Source organism: Macaca nemestrina, chromosome 4 (genome assembly GCF_043159975.1).
Source record: "Macaca nemestrina isolate mMacNem1 chromosome 4, mMacNem.hap1, whole genome shotgun sequence".
In the NCBI taxonomy this organism is placed as follows: Eukaryota; Metazoa; Chordata; class Mammalia; order Primates; family Cercopithecidae; genus Macaca; species Macaca nemestrina.
In genome coordinates, this window is record NC_092128.1 from 73,153,309 (window position 1) to 73,174,989 (window position 21,681).

General features: G+C 37.3%; 1 protein-coding gene across 1 annotated transcript in view; it reads right to left on the reverse strand.

Annotated features, from left to right (window-relative positions):
- Positions 1 to 17,466, reverse strand: part of LOC105475513 (calcitonin receptor) — a 151,190-nt gene extending 133,724 nt beyond the window's left edge. Inside the window, exons 1-2 of the mRNA XM_011730844.2 lie at positions 17,389 to 17,466; positions 16,987 to 17,203 (exon numbers count right to left, since the gene is read on the reverse strand). Coding sequence (XP_011729146.2) covers positions 16,987 to 17,092 — 106 coding nt within the window. The 5' untranslated portion in view covers positions 17,093 to 17,203; positions 17,389 to 17,466. The remainder of the gene's footprint in view (positions 1 to 16,986; positions 17,204 to 17,388) is intronic.
- Between the last annotated feature and the right edge of the window lie 4,215 nt (positions 17,467 to 21,681).

Sequence of the window (21,681 nt, forward strand, 5' to 3'; positions counted from 1 at the left end):
TTGAGGTTTACCATTCTAGATATTTTTCTGTGCACATAGGCATGTGTAGAATGTATAATTTTATACAACAGGATCTTTTTTGTCTCTCTCTATATATTGTCCTGAAACTTTATTTTTACTTATATATGATGACCATATTTTCATGTCAGTACATATAGATCTGCCTCATTCTTTTAAAATAGGTGTATGACATAATACATTTGAGTATTTCCCTATTGATTGGCATTTAGGCAATATCCATCTTTGAAATACTACAAATGATACTGCAAAGAACATTCTAGATGCACCTAAAGATAAGTACAGAAAGACTCGCATTTCTGTAGGGTAGAAAATATGTAGAAATGTTGGGCCGAAGCATTTAAGATTTGTAATTTTCACAAGAAATACTAAATTTTCTGCTTCTCTTTGATTATTAGTGAGGCTAAATGTCTTATCATAACTACCTTGGCCATTTGGTTCATCTTCCATGACTTCCTACTTTTTGTCCTTTTTATTTTGAATTTGTAGAAACTCTTTTTACCTCTGTGTTTAATAACTCTGGAATCAGAGAGATCTGAATTTGAATCCCAGTTTTGCCTCTTTCTTGCTAGATGACTGGCACTTTACCAAATGTCTCCAATTCTCAGACTGCTTATGTATAAAACGAGGATAATAAGAGTACACATCTGATAGTTTTTATCTCTTTAACAAATTTTTAAATTGACAAATTAATATTATATATATAATTATAGTATGCAACTTTATGTTTGGATATATGTATACATTGTGGAATGGCTAAATCAAGCTAATTAACATATGCAAGAAAAAATGGTAGCTTTTTTCTTAAGTCTTAAAAATAACACGGTGATTGTAAATTTTTAGAATGGTGCTTGGTACAGAATATGTGTTCAATGAATATTATTTGTTCTATACATTGTGAATACTTTTTCTATGCTGTTAGTTGGCGTATTACTATTTTCAGAAATTATCACCATATAGAAATTTTATATTTAGATATAGTCAAGTCTTTCATTCTCTCTTTATCTTTTGGCTTTTGGGTTTTGTGTTATGTTTATGATTATAACACCTAGATTATAACAAATATATAATCTTGTATTTCTCCTAGTATATCAATATTTGTTTCTGAGTATGATAGAAGGTAGATACCTGTTTTGAATTTTCTGTCATTTTGACACTGATTTAAAATGCCAATGTTATCATATACTAAATTCTGATATGTTCCTAGACTCTTTATTTTGTTTCCTTAATATATTTATCCGTTTCTGTGTCAGTACTGTAGTACTTTAGCTATTTCAGCTTCATGGTATGTTTTGACCCTTGAAAAAGCAAGACCCTAACTCCTTTTAATCTTTTAGTTATATTTGTTTATTTGCTTATTACCTCGTTTGTGCTTTAGAGGCTTTCAGGGAAATGTCACCTTGTCTTTATTATAATTGCCTAAAATAATACTTAGCTCAGACTAGGCACTCAATTTAGGTGAGTTGAATCAACAAACTTAAATCTCATAGTCTTTTTTAACACCTATTTTTTTGCTGTTTCTTAAAAATTCTTATTGATGAAATTAATCACGAATACAGAAAACAATATAAAACAAAAATATAAATACCCTTCTACCTACTGCCCTGTATCCAATTTTCAGAAAGAAATACAATTCTTGTGCTTTATAAAATTATTTTTCCAGTAGTAGTAGCTTTCAAAGCAGTCATATTGGTAGAATCTTTATTTCTTTGTATACCATGGTTTGATAATGTTTATTTATTTATACTATTTAAAATGACATTATTTACTCTGCTATTTGTTTTAGAAAGAAAAAATATTTCCTGGAACTTGCACCTTTAGTGAGTTAGAAGAATGCCATTTGAAGAAAATAGAGCTTCATTATCTCTCTGTATCTCTCAAAGAATCAGTAGAGATATTGAGAGGAAAAAGGTAGGTTTCACATGTCTTGCTGTTCTTGATAGTCATTTAAATAAAGACTCTTTTTATTGTACTTATCATCATTTAACTGGAATGAAAAAAAGCAACTTTTTTTTCCTTATTTATACAGTTCTGTCTCATATAAATTTGGAATATTGGAAAGAAATTACTGGAAGAAAAGAAAATACTAGAAACATGGGTAGTGATGAAGCAAAGAATTTGAAACGCTTCACTCAAAACCCCTTGAACTGTGGAAAGGATGGGGAAGAGAGTATGTCAAATGAAATCCCTAGGAAGGAATGTGAGTTTGATAGCTTGACCAACAGCATCAAAATGACCTGAGAACTTACTAGAAGTGCAAATCCTTGGGCCTCACCTTAGACTGAATCAGAAACTCTGGGAGTGGGGCCAGCAATCTGTTTTGACAAGCTCTTCGGGTGATTCTATTGCTGATTAAAGTGAGAAAACCACCACTTGAGTACAGCAAGGAGAGCAGTGTGTTGGGATGACATGGAAGGTTTAAAAATCTGTCAAATAACAAAAAATCCTTGTCCCTGTCATCAACTTCCATGTCATGAGGATAAAAGGGAAGTGGGAAAAATTATTTGAGAAAATATGGTAAGACTGGCAGCAAATTGTAACTTTAAAAATTAGTAGGCACATTAGGCAAGCTTCTACCACACCTCTTTCTTACCCAGATTCATGCACAGAAACCAGGCGGTCCAAAGGACAGCCCTGCTTAATTAGATACTGAGGAACCAAAACTTTTCCACTCCCTCCCATCAGTCCCTAAGATGCAACAAATCAGTTTACATGATTGCTGTTCGGCAGAACCAGGCCAATCTGGTTTTCTACAGCTTGCCTATTAAAAAGTGCCTTTCACACCCTCCTGGGTTATGTACAAAGACCTTTGACCTTTTGTAGCTTAGCAGAATGATTTATTTGTGTCATTAGTCAATCTCTTATTTCATCCAAAATATTTCCATTACCTGAAATAAACCTGCAGTCCCAATGATGAAAGCTGTGTCTCTCCTCACTTTTAACAGTGGTGTTAAGTTGCTGGCAAGATACTCAGGTACTTAAAACTTTTTTTTTTTTTAAATATTTTTACTCATTACTTTTAATGGAGCAAAGCTAATCTTTGAGGAAATATTTCGGTCTTTTACTGTAAATATTTTCAAGCCATTTTCATAAATTGGGGGCAGCAAAAGAGATTCTCAAACATTATCTCCCACCCACTCTCTCATACTTCTCACTGGTATTCCAGTCTCTTATAACTCAACTTCCCTTTGGAGATCGGGGCTTTGTTATCCTTTCTGTCTGGTGGCTGACGAAACATGTAACAATCTCTCTGCTGCAAATTTGCACCCTAAATAACAGTAAGGTATGAAACTTAATAACTGTTAAATCCTTTAAGTTTGTGATGCTCATTCTCACAACACCATGTATATTCAGTATTTACTTGTCTCTGAATATATTAGAAACAACTATTTAAAATCCAAATCTCTGATGAGCTCAAAACAAGAGATGGGACCCTAATAAGTATGTTACAGTAAGATAAAAATAAAGCCCTCTGAAAGAAAGGAAAAGAGATTGTTTTTCCTTCCTCATTTTCTCCCTCTGAGAACTGAACTATGTCATACTTCTGCTTTCTCTTTAAAAAGACAGAAACTCTTTATTCTTTAGAATTATGATGAAAATAAAGTTTTTAACTAAGGAATCAGTGACATGTCCACTTTTTCTAATTTTCCATTGACAATTAAAACAATGTTCTACCCTAGAGAGATGATGTCACTCTCCAGGTAATTTAAACCAAAAACAAAATAAACATAAATAAGCACACTGACTATTGGTATCTAACAATTTTGAAAAATATATCTGCTGGTATGCACCTATTATACGTTGAGGTATCTTTTATAGATATAAAAATTATTGGTCCACCTTCAAATTTTATCTTCCCTTAAACTGGTGACCTTCAGCCACAGCTTCCTTTATGCACTGTAGGATCCTACTTTTCAGATCATCTGAAAAGCTTTACAATTTTAATTTATACTTCTATTTGTTCTAATGCAACTTTTATTGGATTGATATGTACAATGAATCATTTTAAATTTTATTTGATTTTTCTACTGAAAAGTTTATTTGCTGTGACCATGTGGACAAAGACATCAAAGACACATATCTACAGAATGGTGGAGGCACATTTAGATCAGTGGCATTTCTCAGCTTCTAACCATTACTAAAATTGTTGTGTGGGATAGTGAAGAGAAGGTTTGGGATTCATATAGAACTGTGGGTGAGTGATAACCAAAAGAAACTTGGGGGATGCAGATAGAATTTGTCTCAAGCTCCAACTTCATCACTTAACCAGATGAACTACTTTAACTCATGCTTTAATCTGAGTTGTAGTTTTCTCATTTGTAAAATGAGGATCATAATAATTGCAACAATAGATAGCAGTTATTGACTGCTATAAGCCTTGTGCCATGACCAAAGTTTTCCTACATTATTTAAAATCCATGAAATAATCCTTTAAGATAGAAACAATTCATTCCTAAAAGGAAACTGAGGCTAAGAGAGGTTGAATAATACTAATAAGAAGTATGCCCTGTTGCATTTCCTTTCTGTTACAGTAGCACTGTGTCACGGAATGTTGGGTGCAGATCCAATGAGATGCTGAATGTGAAAGCACTTAGTAGGTTGCAGGCACATGACTCAGCCAAAACTTAAGTGTTTTGTACTTGAACAGTGCTATTCTGTAAAAATATGTTTATACACTAATAACATCATTTTCTTTCAAGTGTAACCTGCATCATTGAAAATTCCTTAAAAACCATAAAATGGTACTGACTAGCATAAGGCTTAATCTTGGACACTCTTACAGAGGTTGCTTTGGGTGCCACCCTTCATTCCCTAAGAGCATTTTTGCTTTTTCAAAAGAGCCCAGATTTTTAAATTTTCCAAATAAATAAATACAATTCCTTCTCCATTGTCCACAGTGTGAGGCAGGGGACATATGGTTAAGAAAGTTATAATTTTTAATTAAAAAAGTTTAAAACTATACTATCATCAACTATCACCATCATTAGATAAAAAGAAGGGATATTTTTGATCCAGAAAAGAAAGGATATAATCCCAGAACCAAGTGTGATTCTTTAAATTGAACATACCTAATGGTAAGAAAAACTCTTAAAATTATCTTCTATCTTTTTATTTTGCTGCCAGACAGTGAAATCTCGAAACCCTGTCATGGATCAGCATGGATCATTAGACCACATTTGAGAACCACTGTTTTAGATTAAAAGCTGTTTGAGACCCTGAAAAATCACAGGCTGTTCAGCAAACAGGCCCTGAATAAGAATGTGTGCTCTGTCTTTAGTAGGAGTATAGGACTGCGATTCAGACCGTGAGCTCTGTAGTTAGGTATTTTAGGTTTAAATCCTACCTCTGCTTCTGCTTGTATGATCTTTATGTCTCTAAGCCTCATCATTTCCTGGAGTTAAAATGGATATAACAATAAATCAGGTAAGTCTCATAATAATATGATTATTATGAAAATTAAATGGAATGATTCATCCAAGAATCTTTATATTAAGTCCTCAATAAATGTTAGTTTTAAATTTAACTTAACACTATTATTAGTAATTATTATTTTTATTCTTATTTCATACGATTATTAATTTATTTAGCTTCTTTGATTTTCAGTCTTCATATTCTGTAAAATTGAGATAAAGTACCTAGTTTTCAGAGTTGCTGTGGAGCCTAAATGAGGTAATGCATGTTTGTACATAACTTGGCATGTATCAAAAGCCTGATAATAGTGTTAAAAGCAAAACATATACATGATTTTCACTTAAAGACTGACCAATATCTATTCTGAAGCTCTACTTACAAGTATTATAAAAAGGAACAACAGCAACAACAAAAAAAAAACAATGAAGACATTATAATTTTAGAAACACCTTCAGCTTGGATATGAATGATGGTAAGACCAGATATACTTGCTTTGTCTCCTGCATAAGCTCATATTTTCAGGTGTCCTGGACAATTCTAGGAGTCAACCATGGTGCATTTATCTCCCACACCTATTGCCCACTAATCATCACTGCGGTTATATCTGGAACCCAAACCTCCCTTTTATTTAATGTGAGGTAAAATCTGGCCTGTTGGAAGATTCTAGACAGTGATGGAATAAAACAAACAGATAAAATCAGCCTGTATTACTCTAATCTTGGTTCTTCAATAAAGAATATCCTAACAATTTTCTAATTCATGGGGAAATTGGATAATCTAATGTAAGCAGTTAAGGTTTGAGATCAATATTCTTTCTTTTATTATTCTTAAAATGAGCTGGAGCAATGAAAGGGAAAGAGCTTTAGACTAAAGCATGTGCAAATATAGAACGTATGAAAAATTTAAAAACAGTAAACAAAAAAGCTAAAATTAAATTAGAAAAGAAAATAACCTCAAATATGGTAAATAAATTTAAAAATATCAGAGATAGTAAATAAAAGTCACTTGCAAAAGGCTGAGTAGCCTGAACATGGAAGTACACACAGTTTCCTTTGAGTATCAGAACAGATCCCTCCCATTGCACAAGTACACAGACTGCCAAGGTAGTCATCATATAGGGAAATGAGACCATTTCGAACACATGGAAAAGAGTCGCCATGCTCCAAAATAGATCTTGGAAAGTTTATCATTTCCAAGTGAGTGAATAGGAAACTTGACTATTTTTAGCCTAATTAAAATTCAATGTATTTTTTTCTTGCCATTTTTAGACCACTCTTTTTCTCTCCACATCATTAAAACCACACATACCATGGGTTTCTGACTAATTTTCATGTAAGTAATCAAAGTATAGTTTTGAAATTCTATTTAAAGCCATGTTTTGCTAAGAGTTGTATTTTGCATTTTGTTAGTAGAAATTGCACCTTTAAAACAGTAAAGTAGATTAGGTTTTTGCATTTGACTCTAATTTTTATGAATGGGATGTCAACCTGGCAAAGCACAATTTCCATTTTGTGTAAACCACAATGCAGAGTGGAATATTATAAGCCTGAGTATATCCCATGACAGCTGCAGAGGTTAATATTTAGAATAAATAAGAAAAATCACTATTTAATTCTCTTGACTTTCTATCCACGGATCTGCTGCTCAAAGGCACACAAAATGCAAAACTGAAAGACATTTTATATCCTAACAACAGAGCTTTGGCTGTCATGCATTTATAATGAGCACACTTCCCTTTTCTGATCTACTTACATACTGGAGTCAGACCTCCTTGGTTCATTTCCGAATCCATCTTATTAGTTGCGTGTTCTTCCGTAGGTTACTTACCTCTCTGTTCTTCAGTTTCCTTGTGAGTAAAAGCATGCAATAGTACTTACCTCAGAGGGTGGCTGTGAAATTAAAACATATTAAAATCGATAAAAGGCATAGAAAATTACTGGCTCATAGTAAGTACTCTGTGTTAGCTATTATTACCATTATTGCTATTATTGAAATATTTCAATGTCTATTTCATATCCGAGTTTTCTAGAAAGTTTTCACAACTTACTCTTTTTTAGAAAGTAGAAATTATACATTTCTGGGAATCAGGGATTGATCAAAGTTTCACACTGGTGTCTGTTTAGATTATATTCCAATCAGTGTCAACACTATCATTTAATTTCCGAGAATCTACCAGAAAGAGAGTACTTTAGGTACTAAGTGGTGAATGTGTGGGAAGGCACAATGCTGGCGAGCAGGTCAGATGGAAGGTTGTTGGAGTAGTCCAAGTGATAGATGACAGTGGTCTGCCTACCTTAGAGGCAGTGGATATTAAACTTTTAACATGCTAAAGTTTAGTATAAAGCTTCTTCAAGTTTAGGAATAAAGACTCAAACACATTTGATCAAAGAACATATTGTTAATATTGATAATACACTTTTTTTTTTTTTTTTTGAGATGGAGGTTTGCTCTTGTTGCCCAGGCTGGAGTGCAATGGCACTATCTTGGCTCACTGCAACTTCCACCTCCCAGGTTCAAGCAATTATCCTGCCTCAGCTTCCCAAGTAGCTGGGATTACAGGCACACACCACCACCCCTAGCTAATTTTTTGTATTTTTAGTAGAGACGGGGTTTCACTATGTTGGCCAGGCTGGTCTCGAACTCCTGACCTCAGGCAATCCACCTGCCTCAGCCTCCCAAAGTGCTGGGATTACAGGAGTGGGCCACTGCACAGCCATTTTTTTTTTTCCTGAAGGTAGTCAGTGTTTACTTCACTATGTCCTACTTTGCAGAAAGGCGTTGTAGGAATAGGGCAAAATAAAAGTAATTAATTTTGAAGTAGGGGCAATGGGGGTTGAGAGAGATATTGTGGAACGATTCAAACAATGAGGCTTTTCCTTGGGAAGGCCAACTTCTAGAATAAATGAGAATGCTATATAAAATGGTAGGTGCGGGACAAACTAGGAGAAGGGGAGGGGACATGAGAGACAAGTTCTGCCTCTTATACAATGTAATGCAGAGCCACTCTTATCATGTGTTTAACTGTCTTTGAGGTCATCTATAAGTACATTAATGCACATATTTTTCTGCATTCACTTATGGCTCCCTGCAGCTTTGTAGTTCCTTTAAGGAGAGCACTAGATGTGGAGTCAGAAGGCTGGAGTTCTCATGGCAGAAGTATTACCTCCTGGTTGGAAAATACGTCATCTCTGCCATGGTCTCCTCTTTAATGAATGCATTGGGCTCCTGAATAATAATAAGGGTAAAATATTAGTTATCAAGAAGATATATGGCATTACTTCAAATACTAGAAATGCCTCTTTAACAAATTAAAATGCAGACCATAGCTTCCAGTTTTGATATTTGTGGACTCCACATTGCTACTCTTCAAATATGCCCAGATATTAATATTTCAGTAGCTGAGAAGAAACGCTAAGTTTCTCATTGACCTTGTATTCACTAAAATAACACATCTAATTTGAAGAATATGTATTTTCCTCATGGGATGCAATACAATCGTTTTCATTTTGAATGGGAAAAGAAGCAACCCAGTAAATTCTTATTTTTTTCTAAATTGGCCCTCGAGCAAGGATCATTCACCACTTTGCTGGGATTTTGCTTTAGTGCCACCTTTGCAGTCTATGTGATGTTAGTAATGAAAAAGTGGTCTAATATCATTCTGTCCTTTCAGTCCTGTAGTAGGCCCAGGGAAGAAGGTGCTAAAGAAATTTGCATTGCTATGTACCCTGTGCCATGAACTTCTGTGAATCTTGGGCTAAAGAGATTCCATTCCAATGTCCATAAACACCACTGTTTTCTACGATACATCCTTATACTTGAAAGAATTCTGTCAGTCAGACTTAAGGTTAGAAACAAATAATTAGGCTGGAAGTTGGATTAATTAATGGATGAGTCAAGTCAATTTAAAATTTAAATTTGGCAGCAGTACAATTTTCCTTTCCTTTTCCCTTGTTGCCTGTGTTGACTTTATGAACACCTCACTAGAGAAGAAATCTGAAAAAGCAACGCTTTCTTTAAAAATTATTAATATTTGTGAACTTGATTCCTTCTTTTTCCCTTGTTACCTGTGTTGACTTTATGAACACCTCACTAGAGAAGAAATTAGCTACTCAAACAATTTAGGATTAATTGCTTTCAGGGCTTGGATCCACATTGGGAAAATGAGAAGGAAAAATGTTTTTTGGGTTTTTTTTTTTCTTGCCTATAAGAGGCATAAATACCACCTAAGTAGCTCCAGCCTAGTCCTAGAAGCAGAGGAGAAATAGAGGCATGACTTTGTGATTAAGAGAGCAGAGGACTGTAACAGTTCTGCATGATTAAACTGAATGCTATGTTCCGAATATGCGTGCTATGTTTTAAATGCTCACTAAAGAAAACCAACTCAAACCCAAAATAGAAGAATGGATGTTAAGAATATGAATGAATTATTGGTTTGGAGGAAGTACTACAGATAAATAGCTTAAAGCTCTGGGGAAACAGCTAGTTGATACCTTAAAACAAGAAAACTTTAAGCCTTAGTGTGGCAAGAATCACTGCAGGAGAAAAAAAAAACTGTATTTATGGATACATTTAGGGAAGTTTTAATTCATTTCTCTAAGAGAAGAGAGAGTCTCCTGGATGTGCTGGGACAAAGAAATAGATGATAACTCTGTCCTTTGTAATCTGGTAGAGAAATAAGAAAAATTAGCAGGTAGCTATCTACAATACAAAAGGGAGATTAAACCACCATAAAACAAGTATAAAATGGTATAATTTGTGATTCAAAAATTGCTATATTTGTCCTGAAAAATTTATGGATGCAACTTTTTTTTTTATAAAAGGGTTTTTCTTTTTTAATTATACTTTAAGTTCTAGGGTACATGTGCACAACATGCAGGTTTGTTACATAGGTATACATTTGCCGTGTTGGTTTCCTGCACCCATCAACTCATCATTTACATTAGGTATGTCTTCTGATGCTATCCCTCCCCCAGCCCCCAGCCCCCGGGCAGGCCCAGGTGTGTGATGTTCCCCGCCTTGTGTCCAAGTATTCTCATTGTTCAATTCCCACCTATGAGTGAGAACTTGCTGTGTTTGGTTTTCTGTCCTTGTGATAGTTTGCTGAGAATGAAGGTTTCCAGCTTCATCCATGTCCCTGCAAAGGATATGAACTCATCCTTTTTTTATGACTGCTCTATGCAACTTTTAAGTACACAAACAGTCTGGGAAATATTTGGTATATGCATAAATACTAGAATTTCCAGATCATTATTCTTGAGGGCAGGGGCTTAGAAACTCATTTTTTTCCCCAATACACTGTCATAATAAAGAGATTGAGAAAATTATTTCAATGAATGCATAGCAACAGAGAAGAATACTTTACATAATACATGGGTATTCAATATATACCTATATATTCATACATACACAAACACACAGCTCACATGCGCAGGACCTCTGGAAACTCTAAAATAAGAGATATCAATCATGATATAATATGACATCTTGGTTGGGGGAATTAAATGCTGTCCAGGAAAGGCTAAAAAGAAGGAAGCAGCATGTAAGTTAAGCTTTAGGAGACTGCACCTTTCAAAAAGGGAAAGTAAAGTAAGGCAGGCGTCTCAAACTGATTGAAATTATTGTGTACAATCAGTGTCTCCATTTCCTCACTTCACATTTATTTCTCGACCCCCACCCAACTCACGATTAAAATTGCTCTCAATTAAATCCAATTGTGAGCTCTCAGTCCTTGTCCCACTTGATGATCTACTGGTAACATCCCGCATGAGTGCTCGCTTTCTCCTCCCTGACTTCCATAAAATTACATTCTCTCTCTCTCTCTCTCTCTCTCTCCTGTAGTCTTTCACCTGTCTTTTTTTACAGGATTGTTTCCCATTTCCCTTTAAATATTTGTGTTTTCCAGGATGTTTTACTTTTCCTTTAATTTTCTACCTTTTTTTCTGTATGTTTTCTTTCTTTATTCCCTGTTTTTACTTCTCCAGAGATAATATGCTTTATTCCTATGCTGTCAGCTGAAGTAGATTCACTATGTCTTTTAAATTTATATTTCTAGAACGAAATTCTCTCTTAAGGCACTAATTTCTGTATCTACTTCTACTTAACATCATCACATGGATAAGCCAAAGACATTATTTTTTTTTCCTCCAAATTCAACTATTTATCTTCCCTCTCCAAAATATTCCTCGTCCCGACTTGGTGAATGACATTACATCTCTCTTATTATCTATGAAAGAGGCCTGGAATTCATCATACAATTTTTCTCTTTCATCTCACCTCTAATTTCCATAGTTCACCAAATCCTACAAAATCTACCTTTAAAATAATTTCCTGATTTTTTTTCCCTTTTCTATCTCCAACAAGGAGGCCTAATTGATTCTTCCCTCTGTCACTGCAGCAAGACTGCAGGTGTCCGGTTAATCTGTATCCTTCCTTTTTTCAATCTAATATGCCTCTTATTTTTCCACCAGAGTGATCTACCAAAATGGCAAATCTGATTATTTCAGAAACCTATATTAACTCCTTCAAGGACCCCTATCTACTATCTTCCCGATAAAATGCAAACCCTTTAGTATGGTAGGCATGCAAGCTTCCTTGTGTATAATCTGTGTCCTTTAGACCCTGCTGGGGCAACCAAAATACCTGTGGTTTCCCCAAGTCACCATGTTGTTTGAAGCCACAATCTAGTGTCCTGCCTGTAACACTTCATTTTTTCCCCTCCTTATCTAGCTCATTCTGTTCTGTCATTTCAATGCTGAATCATATCCCCTTTAGGGTAACCTCCCTAGAAAATTTCCCTGATGCCCGGGTTAGGTGTCCGGTTAGACACCCTCACGGCATTTCTCTACTGGAATACATACTACAGGGCTGTATAATGTTTGTTGGTTTGTCTGTCTCTTCCAGTCCCCATGAAAGCAGGATCTGTAATCTGTCACAATATCCCCTGACTAGGACATAATAGGCACTTAGTGCATATGTATTGAGTTTTAAAATATGAGCAAAGCTATTCAGATGGAAATGTGTTAGATGTGTTACGGGAGAATGATTAATACATTTTAAGGATGGAAGAAGGTAAGATTTGAAATGATCAATTCTGAACTACCGGACAAATAAAGGGCAGGGAGTGAGACTAGGGTTGCAGCGAGACATGAAAACCAAAGAAAAGCAGCTCTGCAGTGGAACCATTGATGTAAAGGGACACACACACACACACACACACACACACACACACACACACACATCGATTTTGAGGCAGAAGAATATAGACTGAGGTTGACACGCAAGGGCACAGGGTTGAAAGTGAAGAATGGACTCCAAATCAGGAGTCAGTTTTTCTAGTGTAACTACAGCTTCAGAACTAAAATTAAGGAGCTGTTGAGGTTTTCTACCTGACTTGGATAGGAAAGCTAAGCTAGGATTATACCATGAGACATCTTAAATACTGGGCTGAAGAGGAGTTCTAAGTCTTGCCGTCCTTGGACAATCACTGAACAATTATGGACAGAAGGGGACAAAATTAGAGATTAGAAAGCAAGTCTAACCATATTGTATAATACTGAATTCAGCACAAAGAAACTTAATGTGACTGAATATCAGGAGAATAAGTATTTTATTAATGATAACAAAAACTTAAACTAGAGGTGTGGCAGTGATACTTAGAGGAAGAAATATGTAGCATCCATGGGAAAATCTGAAAGTAGCCTGAGACTTGATAAGAGAGAGGAAAGACATAAATTTTACTGAAATAGTTAAACATAAATTTTAGTGAAATGGAATAGTCAAATATTTCGCTGAATCAGGTACTTTATTTCTTTGAGAAATAACTCCTTGGGTTTAGATTATATGTGTTATTCTGGTACAAAGAATACCAATTTATATGCTATTTTTTCAAATAAAGCGAGACTTTAATTTTTAACAAAGACAGAATCTTATACCTCAGGTATCCCCTGGTACCCAGGAGGTACCAGGCAGCTGTGCAGAGCTGCAGGCATAGGCTAGGAAGTGCCGCCAGCTTCAGTGAGATATATGTTGCCTTGCCAACTTGTATTATAGATATTTTTCTGTATTCTGTGATCCACACTTTCTTCCCTGAAACATTTTTTTTTCTTAAAAACCAAAACAAAACTACATTCTAATCAGACAACACTGTTTTTGAAAAGTCAATTCCAGAAAATTACTGTTAGAAGTATTGAACAACAGATACTGATAACATTTTTTCTACTGATTCTTCTCCATTGTTCTATCTTCATGATTCACTTTTAACATAAACATTTAAAGACCTCAAACCTCTCCATATTGCTGGTTTTCTAAACGTATAAGGGAAGCCAGAAACATATGTTAATATGATTTTCTGTGTTTTGATACTAGAATTGCAAACAAGTTAGTATCATTATGAAAACACAAAATCTTATCACTTGGTTTTATAACACTCATTATATGAAGCTCTAGAAGATCACATTCACATTGAAAAGCACGTAGTTGTCACATAAATGATGCTTTTAATTAAGTAAAAGATCCATACCTGATTGGGATGATTACTTATGTATTTCTCATTCTCTACCAGACACGACATCCTTGAGGATGGGGATATGACTTATTTGTCTATGTCTCTTCAGGCTTAGTGCAATGCTCGGCATATAACAATCAAAATTTTTTTGAATGAATGACATTATAAAATATATAACACTTATATAGAACTTACCATGCACCAGACACCTACCCAAATACTTTACAAATATTAACTTATTTAATTCTTATTCTACAAAGAAAATTGAGGCACGGAGATGTTACATTATGTGCCCAAATCACACAGATAGAAAGTTATGGAGCCAGAAGTCAAACTTAAGCAGAGCTGTGACAAAATTTGTACTCTTAACTTATATTATCTTTAAATAAATGCTGCTGTTAAGTTGTAAAAAATACAAATATGTATATAAATATGTAATGTAATCCATCATTGAACTTAAAAAGACCTGGGTTCAAATATATTTTTAATTTACTTGGTTCGTGGCTTTGAGCAAGTTCATTAACCTAATGGTTCCTCAGTTTCCTCAAACATAAAATCATAATAATAGCATGTAACTCACAAGGCTACTCTTGGTTTAAAACATAATTTTTATAAAAGTACTAGATTATCATTAGCACCGGGTATATGGTAGTTAGTGTGCCAAGGGGAATGATGCTATTTTTCTCTTTCTTCCCTTTCGAAAGGGTATGTATTTGTACCTTACACATCATACAGGTCTTAAGCAAAAGGAGATGAAATTGCACGTTTCATCAAGTATTATTTTCAACATCTCTCAAAGCTAGAGTTCATTTACTAAAGCATTTTCTGGTTGGGCAGATCAACTTCAAACTCAATAGCTTGTTTTCTGGATAAAAAATGTTTTTCCGAGAAGCTGTTATGTTCTAAATATCTAACATCAAATATTAAAATATTTTTCTTCTAATTGTAAGATCAAGTTATACATATATATATATGTTTATACATACATGTTTCTTTTTTAAAAAGAAAAAACGATTTGACCAGCAATATAACAAACAGCATTTATTTTTATCAAGAGCCTCAAACATCAGTGAGTTCTACCAAGTCTGGTGGAAACCCTCTTGGTCAGAGGCTCTCAGTCCTGGTTGCGTACTACAATCACCTAAAGAAATACATCAAATTGCAGACCCTTTCCACAGACACTCTGATTTAATTGAATTGGGATAAGGTTAGGCATCCGTATTTTTTGAAAGTTCTCCTATTAACCCTAATTTGCTGCCCGAGTTGAGAATACTGGTTTAGATTATCATTGAAAACATTACCCGTCTCCTATTTCCATCTCACTTGGACTCTAATAAAAACCAACAATAGATATTATTTTCATTCATGTTAACATTGACAGAGTCTGAGAGGTTCATCAAGAACAGAATTGCCATGGCACAACTAAACTAATAGTTAGCTCCCTTTCTTTAACTGATTAGAGCAAATGCTCTCCATCCACCATCAATCATTACCTCCGGTTTCAAAATGAGAAACAGAAGCTGTATTTATATCAGCTATTTCTTTTTAACTTTGAGAATCATGAAACAAAACAACTCCAAGATTATTTATAGGTTCTTATAAACTAGTTATAATGAAGATTACTTGTTTACTTATTGTGTTGATGTAGTCAGTGAATAAACTTAGAACATTTTATAATATGACCAGATATTAGTCTTGGGCTATAGTTCATAAAATAAGCTACAGGTTAGAGGCATTCAACCAGAACAAATCCCGGCTAATGGATGTTTTGAGCTATGTTGAAATATTGAGTAGAAATGAGTTCCCACTGAGAATATCAACTTAAACTGTAAAAGTTTTACAAATCTAGTCACCTTAGTTTCTCTTATAATACTAGTGTATAACCAGCAATCTCAACCTTTTAAAGCTGAGTTCTTTTACTACTGAACTCATAGGCTAGCAATATGCTATTAGAAATTACACTTTATAAATTCCATAACACTAAAAGCATTCCTACTTCGTCCTTAATGGTAAGCCAACTGGTCAAAATACACAAAATATTTGCTTTCTATGATCTTTAATACAGACTTAAACTCGGACACTCTATAATTTAAAGATTAGCTTTAAGAACTACTTTGTAAAACTTTGACTTATTTTGAACATTTCACTTTCAATCACCGAATAATTTAAACAAATAGCCTTACACAGATAACTTGATTCTGGTTAACCACAGCCAGGAAATAGGGTCTCCTGAAGATCAGCAAGTGGAACACTGCCTTCTCTTCTTGCAAATATCACATAATATTAGGTTAAAGCTTTCATATAAAACTTTGCTTAGGTAGATTTGCTAAATAAAGTCGGTATGGTAGTTTACTAATCTCAATTGTATTGTTGATTTTTGGCTTGGACCTCAAGGACAATGAATGTTTTGAGAAAAGGAATTAATTTGTCACAGCTTTTCTTGATGTCTTTCACCCAGACTTGGGAAGAGCATCATGAAAAATAGTACTCTTTTGGAAACTATGCACACAACATATTTTTCCTAATAGGTGTGAAGAATGGCTGCTATGCATAAATGATTGTTGGAAAATAATTCTCTGTAAAACATGACCTAACAAGCAACTCCATTCACTACTGTGCTCATTTCCAGTATCCAGAACAACCACGACACATCTTATAGATGCCGGTATTATCTGTTTGTCAGTTAATAAACACCCTTTGGGAAAATTCACAACTTTATCCCCCGTAGTTTTCCTACCCAGTAAGTTGGAGAATAAAACTTTTGAGGGAAAATTGATATTAACAACATAGTAAAAGTCACAAGAAATCAAAAGATTCTTCAATACGAAACCATAAGTTGTTGGCTCTTCCCAGGACACCTATTGTTCTTTTTTCTTTATTAAGGGTAAAGTAAAGCGTCTGAGACCTAGCTGACCCTACATGAGAACCTCAAGCACCACAATCAAACCGCAGTTCTATAATTAAAAAGCAAGGTGCCTATCGCCCCTGCATTGTTAAACATCCCTTGGACACCCCAAATCCTTAAGTCCCGCTCATTTCCAGACCCTCCTTACCTGGAATTCTGTCACCGGGCGGCCGGGCACAGCTCAATAGAAGCGAAGGGCGTTCGCAGGTGTGGCTCCAGGGATTCAGGAGTCCAAGCTTCAGCGTCCGTCTCATGGGCAGAAGATGTCAGCCGCAGGGTGAGGTGCGGACGTGCCCACCTCTCCAACCCGGGAAGGCTGCCAGTCGCGCGGCGCAGCCCACCCAGAGACTGGGGGGCTGGCTTTCCTAGTTTGACGTGAGAGTAAACTGCGTTAGTCTCTGTCCTCCCTCTCCGCCCCTCTCCTGGTTTTTTGACACTTTAAATCTGTCTTAGATGGTTCAGACCCAAGTCCAGGTTGTATTATCAGCTAAAAGACAACTGTTCCTTCCCCAGGCTTGCTTTCTCCCTTCCCAAAGTCCGGGAGGCTCACCTTCCCGGCGCCTTCCTGCGCTCGCCCAGCTGTGAAGCTGTGCGCAAACTTCTCCTGACTTAAGAGTCTCAATCCTCGCCTGCGCTCCCGCCCCACCCCCGCCCGCCTCCCGACAGGCGGCAGACTAGGTGGCAGCAGAATTGACGAGAGCCAGCCCCGCCACTCCCGGACCCCGCCGCCCCAGTCAGCCCCCTCCTGTCCCAGGAGAGGGAGGGGAGAGCTGGTGAGCTCCGTGCGCCTCGCGCCAGCCCCCGTCGCCCCAGCCCGCGAGTGGGGTTGCGCTCGCGGCTGCTGCCTCGCTCCAGTCGGGGCTGGAGCTCACTCTGCGAGTCCGGGAGACTAAAGCGCCGCGTAAACACAGGAAGCAGGCGAGGGACCCGAGTTAGACCTTGAGTAGGGAGGGAGAGGGGGGCGACAGCCTGGGCTGGGAGACAGCTTTCTGGGAGCCCTGTCCCCTCCCCGGAGGATATGAGTTTCCACAAAAACCTTACCCCAGAGACAGTGTGACCCTGGCTTCTTCAGCCGCCACTCCGGGGATAGCACTGGGGAGCCTGTGGAGGAAGGGTCGGTAGTGGGCTAGGTAGTGAAAGTGGGGTGAGGGCGTGGGAAGACGGCTGGCTAAGAGCCGGGGTGCTAAAAGGAAAAAAGAGCTGAGAGGAAGGAGATGAGAAGAGACACCTTGGGGATCACGCAAACCCTGGGAGAGCGTCCGGAGTTGGGCGACTGTAGGTTGGGGGCACAACTTGGATTTGGAGAAAGAGTGCCCTCCGTGCAGGGGACTACTGGTGGGCACAGTGTTTTAGGGTGAATGAAAACAGAGAGGACGGCGAGGGAAGACGGGGATATGGGGTGCCTGACTTGGTGTCGGACACTGCGACTCCTCTTCTTTCCCCCTAAAACCCTCGATGTCAGCAGGAGTCCGGGACAATCCAATTCCAGGCGGGGCGCAGCGGAGGCTGGCAGGCGCGCTCTGGGAGGCAGGCAAGTTGATTCCAAGGACGAGTCACCCTCAACCTCTTTTAGCCCACAACTGGGTGGAGCAAGGCAGGAGTCAACACTTTTTTCCTAACTCTGTTTAGGCGGTGTTGGACTAAGAAAGCAGCATCCGGTGCGTCCCGGGACCACAAGGTGGCTGTGCACCGTTGAGGTTACTAAACACTGTCTCCTTGGCAAAATAAATAATAGCAATAATTTAATAGGAGGGGAAGAAAGCCAGACGGGAACAGCACACTTTCCCTGGTGGTCTTAGGTTCTCATAAGCACACGGGATACCACCAGGTGACCGAGAAGGAGGTGTCCTGTGAATGGAACTGCAGCCCTCACCCGACCATCCTTGGAGCTCTTCCATGGAAACATCAGTGACTGTAGGCAAAAGATGTGCCCGTTTTATTTTGCATGCTCCTGTTTATTTTGAATCCTCATGCCCCACCCCAGAGAGACAACAGGGACCCCTAATTTGTGTGGTTGAGGCAGGAGATCCAGTGGAGGACAGACTCCAGGATGAGATCAGCTCTCATACCCAACATTCCAGGGATTTTGTTTTTCCAGGCTCCCTCCTCTATATGCTCCCCCCTTCCCTGCCATCTCCTGTCTGGTGACCCAGAGGGCTGTGTGTGACTCACCGTGCATTCAAACCCTAAGGCACGGACTCACTGCAGAGGAAGATTGTACAGTACCTTCATTCCCAGGATAAGTGGGAATGATGTTGTTAGCAGTAAGAAATGTGACTAGGAAAGGAGGCTGGGCAACTGGGAGACAAGGAGGCTTTCAAAGGAACACACACACACACACACACACACACACACACACACACACACAGAGAGTAACTTAAAAAAAAGCCTGTATAAGAAACCCTTCTGAATTCAGAATTGAGATACAAATCTTCACTTCATACTATCTATCTGTCTTGGGTTCAATAGCTCCCTGCTTTCCAACTGCTCCTGACCAGTCAACACTTGACCATGACCTCCTTTAAGAATTCTCTTTTGGAATATTAATTACCTTCTTTTGGTGCAAACAGCAGAGAAATATTAAAGTTGTTTGAGAGTCTCTTTTGGTCAATTGCTGGGGGCCAAACACTGAGAATTTCTCGGGTTGTAGCCCAAGTCGCTGAAATAACAATGATTCAGGGAGATGATTGCCAAGTAGAAAGTGTTGCCGCCCTCAGCATTGTGTGATAGAACAAGTACAAGAAGATTTTTCTGCTGGAGGTTAAATCCTAGGGCAGCCTACCTGATATTGACAGCCAGTATTCTGAAAGCAGGATGGGCTTGATTCTATAAATCTAATGAACATATGTAGGATACCAGCCCTTAACCATAATGTAAACAAAGCAAAGTCTAAAAGTTATTGAGAAAAATGGCATGGTGTATTATAAAACTTTAAACTGTGTGTGGTCTAAGCATAAGCAACCTCAGCTGATTAAAGTGTAAACTGTGTTTGATATAATATTGGGGGAAACAGTGTGAGTTACCTGTAGGCAGACTATTTCAGGGAAGGTGACACAGCAGAAGCAAGATGAAGCTCTCTGGTCCCCTAAGAAGATTAAATTGACTTTGTCAGTAACAGATATTTATTGAACACCAAAGGGGTTATGTACCTGTTGGAAACACTTGGATTTCACAGAAATTTAACTCTACTGCTTTCTTAATATTATTGCAATATTTTCTACATGGACACAGTGTGGTAAGTTTTTGGAGGATGGATGTTAACATGGGGTGATCTGATAAGAGAAATTGTCGTTGTTTTGAAAATGTTAGGGGACCCATTACTGGATCTTGAAATCAAGTTAGTGGGCATAAGGAACATTTAAAAAATGAAGTGGAATAGGATAGAAAATATCAGAGTTCATTGCCATTTGAAAGCACAAGAGTAGTTTCTTGAAACTTAAGTCTCTCTCTCTCTCTCTCTCTCTCTCTCTCTCTCTCTCTGTGTGTGTGTGTGTGTGTGTGTGTGTGTGTGTGTATTAAATTGCAAAGTAAAATATATTTCTTTCTGTGGATCACAAAAATACCTTAAGACACTTGGTTAGAATAAGCTATTCTTCAAGTAGAATACCTTATATTTTCAAATAAGCTTTCAAATGAAATTAGTCCATCAAAGGGGCATTCAGAAAATAAACATCTTAAAATGTGGCAGTCACACATTCCTGGTACTTTTCTTGATTGTTTATTTTAAAATTTCCTGTCTTTATGAGACTTTGCCCCTTTATCTCTGTCCCTCTTCCTCTTTATAAAATTTCCCCTTTGGACAATTACTAATTTAGGGAGAAGTATTCTGTGTATCTTGTCTACAGACTTTTCAATGCAAACTCCACTTCAATTCTGAAACTCTCCATCCTCATTGCTGAGGGTGTGAAGTCCTGCCACTAACAAAGGGTTATCTGACCTCCCAACTGTCTTTCCAGACAAGGTTTGCCAGAGTTTGAACCATACATACCACTTTCTGGACACTTACGGTTCGAGAATTCGGCGACCTTTCCTTAAAAATCATGAAAGTTTGAATTTCAGTAAAAGGAGGGAAGATTGCCCATTATTAAAGACTAACTCTATTAATACCTGTTCCTGTTAAATATGGTTAATGTGAGGGAGGTCACACTTTGTAGACACTGAAGAAAGTCATTTAGTTCTTCTTGGAAAAAAATTGTTATAAGGTTAAATAGAGTTTATTCTCTTTTTAACAGGAATTTAGAAGAAACATTTCTGGGCTCTCTCAGGAACCCAGTGGTTAACTTGAATAGCTCCCTATCAGCAAAGTTTTCCTTACGTTGAAATCCAGCTCAATCCATTATGCTTATGTGTTGGTAATATAGTACGTATTTAACACCACATAATGTCAGAACACACTTGGCTAGCCACTTACGGGGGACCCAAAAAGCACAATATGCAGCTCCTACCCTCAAGAAACCCACAGTCTATTCAAGAACATTTGTTTCTTCCTCTTGTAGCCTCCTTCCAAATAGACAACAGCTGGTAATTATTCTTTATATAATTACTCTACCTAGATTTACAGGTCTCACCATGACAGGGCGAATAGTAATTTGCCTTAGTGAAAAACAAATGTTTTCCTTGGAAAACAATTTAAACTTCAATCTGATAAATCATGCTCTCTTGCAGGAAGTGTCCTGCTTCGATTTTCCACCTCTCTTGCAGAAATAGGAGCTGGGGTACTTGTAAGTCTCTCTTCTGTCTTCATCTTTCCAAAGGTGCGACACAGTTGTGTTTCTCTACAGAACGTGTCTTTTGGCAGGGAAAAAACAAATTCCACTTGAACTAGGAAGTGTCTTTCCAGATC